Raw genomic sequence first — 6275 nt, forward strand, 5'->3', positions numbered from 1 at the left:
CACTCCTACCTTCGTCGTTGTCGTGTCAGTCTNTACGTATATATATTATATATATATATATATATATATATATATATTGACAATTCGAAACTTGTTAAGTGAATTGACTAAACAATTTATGCAATATATCAAAAGATTGAATGCAATTTGTTTTTTATTAAAAAAAACAAAAAAAAAATGTGTCAAAAAGCATTTTAACTAGCGATTTAATTTAGCGATATAATAATATTAAATTACACATTAATATTAAATTACATGTTAAGTTAAATTAAATTATATAGGATTTAATTATACATATAGGTATTAAATTACTTATGCTCGTTTCTAATGTAAATTAATTTTAATCTCAGTTCAATTCACTCTTCACACTTCTCTATATAGCTAGAAAAAGATGAAGAATTAATTGAACTCTCTGATGATAATTAGATTGAGATGATAATTAAACTTACTTTTGTAGAATCGGACATTAGTTTAAAACATAATTTTAATTAAAACTTATAAAATAATTTATTATATTTATAATTTATCTCTGTAACATAATAGAGAGAGATTTTACAATTAAAAAACGATATTTATAATAAAATTTAATTTTTTATTAACAAGGTTAAATATCCTTGAAAAGTTTTATTTAAAGAGTTTTGTCAACTTTATTAAAACAAATTTAAAACTCGGATTAAAAGAGATTTGTTCGATTAAATCGGTTATGCGATAATTATATCTTTTCAAGGTCGTTTGATTTCTTTACAATCTCCAACGTGAAATTAGTCGACCGAATCAGATCGAAGACTGATCTATCATTAAACATGATTATTGAATTGAATTGACGATCATGATCTCCCATATTCAACTCACCCAGGCCGACGTAACCCTTTACTCCTCCGAGATTTCTGACCCGGAAGAGACCGGACTTTTTGAAAGCGCAGTTTAGAACAAAACCGAAGTCCGATTGAAACACACACGTGCCTAGTGCCTCTCGCCACGTACATCCTGCAAACAAAACCGGAAGAAACAAAGCCATGGATCATTTTTCTGATCCATGTATTGAATCCGAAATGACGATCTGCATGGTTCATTATGCTCCAAGATGAACAATTCATGAGTCTTGAAGTATCAATTGTCTCAAGCTGCATGTTATATTAATGCCTATCAAACTTTTACATGCATTTACATACTTTCAGTTATCGAATTTTTATTTTAATACGGAACTTTTGTTAATTATTTATGAATTAAGCAAAAGATAAAAGAAGAATTTACATAAATTAATATAAATTATGAGCACCGCACACGCGCGTACGCGAGTATAAAAGTTCATTAAAAATAGTTACTATATTATCACTAATTATAACAAAATAGTAATATATATATATATATATAATGATATTACATTTAAATTTAATATAAATGTATTTTTTTTATATATTAAATAGTAAGAAAAAATAATACTTTAAATATTAGTTGTTAAAAATGCTAAATAAGGGCACATATTTGTAAATAATTTGCGTATTCTGTGCTATTGATGCTTCATCGTCTGTTAACATCATGTTTTTAAAAGACATATTTTTGAGAAAAAGACTTTGGCAACTAAATACATAAATAAATGAATTAAAAAGAGATTATTAATTAAGATTAATATTAATAATAATCCTTAAAAAAATGTATCCAATAAGAAACTTTAATTAGCTATTTTCATTACATAATTTTTTTTAGATTCTAGAATGTTGTGCGTATATATGTATGTAAAGTTATTTTTAATAAATTTATAATAAATTAATAAATTAATATATATACGAATAATAAAATAATAAATAATTCAATATACTTTAATGTATTATAAATTGCCAATTCCTAAAAATTGTTTAATTGTTCAAATAATTATTTATATTCATTAACTATTTATATTTAGTGATAGAAAAATATTAATTCTCTGCTGTATAAATGAAAATAACTCTGAAAATATTTATTTTCTTTACCTCCTTTCTCGAAGATTATTTTAAAGAGAAATAGCCTTGTCGCTAACCATAACTATTACGACAAAAAAAAATAGTAATTTATGTCTACGTGTTTTCTCTTTGTTTAGACATTGGGGATAATAAATGACTATAGACAAAATATCATTAAATTATTCATCAAAACGATTTTTACTTTATGACAGCAGTTTTTTATTTTCATATAATATAAACATATATTCCTTTTTATTAATAGAATTTGTAATGACGATAGCATTACAAACTTCGAATAATTAATTTCTCATTCAAATCTATATTTCTTGTCTATCTACGCTTACTGTAATGATGATTATATAGAATGATTGTACAATAATGCATCAATTATATATTATCGTTCATTTATACATATTAAAATAATCCGCGCATATCAAATAAGTAGGTTTTACAAGAATTGGAATGTTTGTGGGATGAGTCCAAACTTCATGAAAGGTATTTCCGGAATTTGTTTAAGGAATATTTACCAAGTCAAAGGCGTGCCATTGGGCCATAGCCTAGTGACCCACTTGAAACCTGACTGGCGTTGATCAGGCACCATGTGTTATATAGTTTCAATGTGCAAAACTATCTTTTTAATACCAAAATTGTAAGAATTTTTCTCAAATTTCTAATTTTCGACTAATACTTTTACCATTACTATGTTTAGATATAAATATTAATATCGCGATTATAAATCATTTCCGACTTCAATACCAAAGTTAATATAATATTACATTCATTCAATGCAAACAAAAAAATTTTCAAAAAGACTAGAATGTAAGGGAAAATAGGATTCAGCGCGGTACTTGATGCGCAAGTATACAATGGAAATGTTTAAAAATCTATTTTTAATAAAAATATAAAAGTATAAAATGTCCTTACGCATTTCGATTTACTTCAAATCATTCTCAACGGAATTAATATAATTCTGTACAAGTAGTGCATCAACTATGGTGCCAACATCTTAAAAAGATTCCTTAGCTTCATCCCAATCAACTGGTTGGAAAGAAACAAGTAATTCTTATAAAGTGAAGCTATAATAAAAATGAGAATATCAAAGATATATATCAAATTATTTCTAAAAAAAAATAACAAGGAGAAAGTAGATTGACACTCACCGAATTGATGCAACTTGCACATACATACATACACAATAGTCAACTAATTGAATATAATATTTATTTTAATAATTAGATGAAGCAATAAGAGTGATTCAAATAAATTTTTTCGTCAAATAAATAGAAGGAAAAAATTTTCGTCATCAAATAATTATTTAATTGAGAGAAAGGACGTTGTAAAAATAATAATCCTCACTTTCTTCTTTAAGAAATGTTGTTCGCAGACTGAAAAAAATCGACAATCAAGATCTTTTTTTTCTTAATTAGAAGCAACCGAATGGGAAATAACAAAACTTTAAAAAGAACTTTAGAAAGAAATTATGCTAACGTTGAAGAATATACAAATTGTTACAACGCATATAACTTAAATTAATAATTAACGTGGCAGATTAATAATTTCATAATCTGATCAACATCCTTATTAAAAATAAATACAGCTATAGCAAGTGAAACCGGAACTGTTTGATACTGTGATCTTACTTCGAATTTATTATACAATCGCGTACTGTACTGTGACGCACGAAAGTCGACGAAACGAGACGTTTCGTAATGTGAGAAATTATCTTTGAAAAGAAATTTTACGTTCCAGTTCGATAAACGGATGTAAACTCATTTTTTAGAACACTACTTGTAATGACACATTGCGTGTGTGTCATTCGTGATAGTGAAAAGCAAAAGAAATCAAAGCTGTGAAATTTCACCATGATTTGTGATAAATTAGATGCTATTCGATCATTAGTTATATTCGAAATGACATTCGCAGTTGAACGCACATATAGGTTTATTAATTTATATGTCCACCGATATAACAAAAAATAAAAAATATTGTTATATACATGCTAATTCAATTGTAACATAACAACTAGATTTGATAAAAAAATATTTAACACGATACATTATTTATCTTGCAACAAAACCAAATAATTAATAATTCAGCAAAATTGATTGTATCAAAGAAACCCATTTCTTAATATAATTGGATTATTTGTAATGATTAAAATAAGGATATGATATTTGGCGATACAAATCTTGCACATACATACTTTCACTTTTTCGTTTTTGAAAGATATCTGATGTAACCGAGTCATATGATTCTTAAGAGTTATATAGGGTTCTATGAGCGATGGCGAAATTCACTTTTCTTCACTTAACCGGGATTCTCATCGTCGACATAATAATAGTATACGAACGAAACTGTGTAATACTTTTCTAAGACTGGCCTTCACCTTGACGGCCGACCACTTCTCGATAATATTACTCCATTATCTACTTTGCATTATAATCAAATCTCGATTTTAGAAGAAAAGAAAAAAATATTGACATAGTATTTAGAAATTTACGCCAATCTCTCATCTCGCAGTTAACAATTGTTGATGATAAAATAAACATTTAACGATCCATTAAATTGTTACACATAAATCATTAATCATGATTATCGATCAAGTTCAATGAAGGAAAGTAGATCACATTTTACTCTCCGAAATGTATTCTTCATATCTTATCATGATGTTGATTATTATAAAAGATACAAAGTAATTTGTAATCTAAAGATAAAAGTATTTTGTAATCTAAAATAAATTGTAAATATTATTATTATAGATATTATCAGGTACAAAATATTTTATATAAAGTATCCAATTTGAAATAATAAGATAATAACTGAAAAAAAATGTTGTCTGTCAATTATGAATATTTAATAAATGACTGACGTCAACTTAATAAAAGTAGTATTCTTGGATGTAAACTAACTAAATAGAAAGTATTCGCACAGATGACATTTACGTAAACAGGTTGGCCTGATTCCTCAAATACGCATTCCGCATATCTCGGTAAAAGGATTATTGACAGAAGCAACCGGTCATTCTTCAGAGCAACCTAATTTTTGACCGCAGGCACGTCGTCATTTTAAGTCATTCAAAACGGTACATTCTCCTGTTTTCATGTCACGTATCACTTTATTGAGTTTGAAGAAATAGATGCCATACATATAATAAATAAATATTATTATCCACATATAAAGAATACTTATAGTTATATATAATAGTCTCGATATTTTAAGATAAATAATGTTTTGTACTTTTAAAGTCACATGTATGATAGTTTTAATAAATAAAAATTAAATAGATTAAATAAATTTAATCGTATTTCTGTCAGTATTTGCAATCTAATAACAGGCCATGTTCTGATATGCGTATACACCACCAGTATTGAAAAATGTATGATTCATATTACGTATAAACTTTCAATATTAGCAGTATATCTAAACACAACCCAGCGGTCAGTTAAGAAGTCAATATAGGAGTAATTGATCTCAATTTAACTTAACCATCAAAAAAACACACTTCACTTTAATGCCAAATTCTATAAGCCTAGAAAACTTACAGTTACATTTCAATTAATAATATTTCAAGCATAAGTACGAAAGTCATTTTTCCGCGAAGAAAGTTATCACGCATCTTTTATACGCATTACTTCCATATTAAGTTTATAGCGTGTATAAAAAAGATCTGCCTGCATCTTTCATAAAAACTACTCGTACTACGTATTTCTTTCTCTTTTTCATCTTTTTCACTTATATAAAAATAATAATTATAATTGAAGAAGCCAATCTTCTACAATCCCTTTCTCCTAGATCACTTTCAATGACAATCATCTAGCAATCGAAATTATGTACTTTCGTCGACAATCTGCTCTATTTTTCTACTCTACATTTCACGGTTCATGTATCAATTTTTTTGCACTTTCTATCCTGCATCACTGAACAAATCAATAGCAATACTTTTCTCAATGCGGTAATTTTTGATCGCCTACGTTATGTATACTACTAGTGCAATGTGTCGCGTAAGAGACCTTTTGTTATAAAAATCTATTTCGAAACACTTTTAATTTTACGATAATATCAGGAAATCAAGTAATGTAATAAATGCTTCCTTAATTATTAGAAAAAAAAAAATTTATTGACGATAAGATTATTTTAATTCTTCGACACATTTTAACAATAATAATAAAAAAAATAAAATCATGTATGTCCATATAACAATCGGAAACAAAAAATAATAGAAACAAATTAATAAAATTTCGTAATCTTTTAGATCAAATATTTGGTTCCTTATTTATATATATATATATATATATATATATATATATATATTATATAATATATATATAATAATAA

The 6275-nt window shown here is 26.4% G+C and overlaps 1 protein-coding gene across 1 annotated transcript in view; it reads right to left on the reverse strand.

Annotated features, from left to right (window-relative positions):
- LOC105620833 overlaps window positions 1-6275 on the reverse strand; it is a 16307-nt gene that overhangs the window by 6954 nt on the left and 3078 nt on the right. The window contains exon 2 of the mRNA XM_012202310.1: window positions 853-987. Coding sequence (XP_012057700.1) covers window positions 853-987 — 135 coding nt within the window. The remainder of the gene's footprint in view (window positions 1-852; window positions 988-6275) is intronic.

Source organism: Atta cephalotes, assembly GCF_000143395.1.
Source record: "Atta cephalotes unplaced genomic scaffold scaffold00030, whole genome shotgun sequence".
Lineage (NCBI taxonomy): Eukaryota > Metazoa > Arthropoda > Insecta > Hymenoptera > Formicidae > Atta > Atta cephalotes.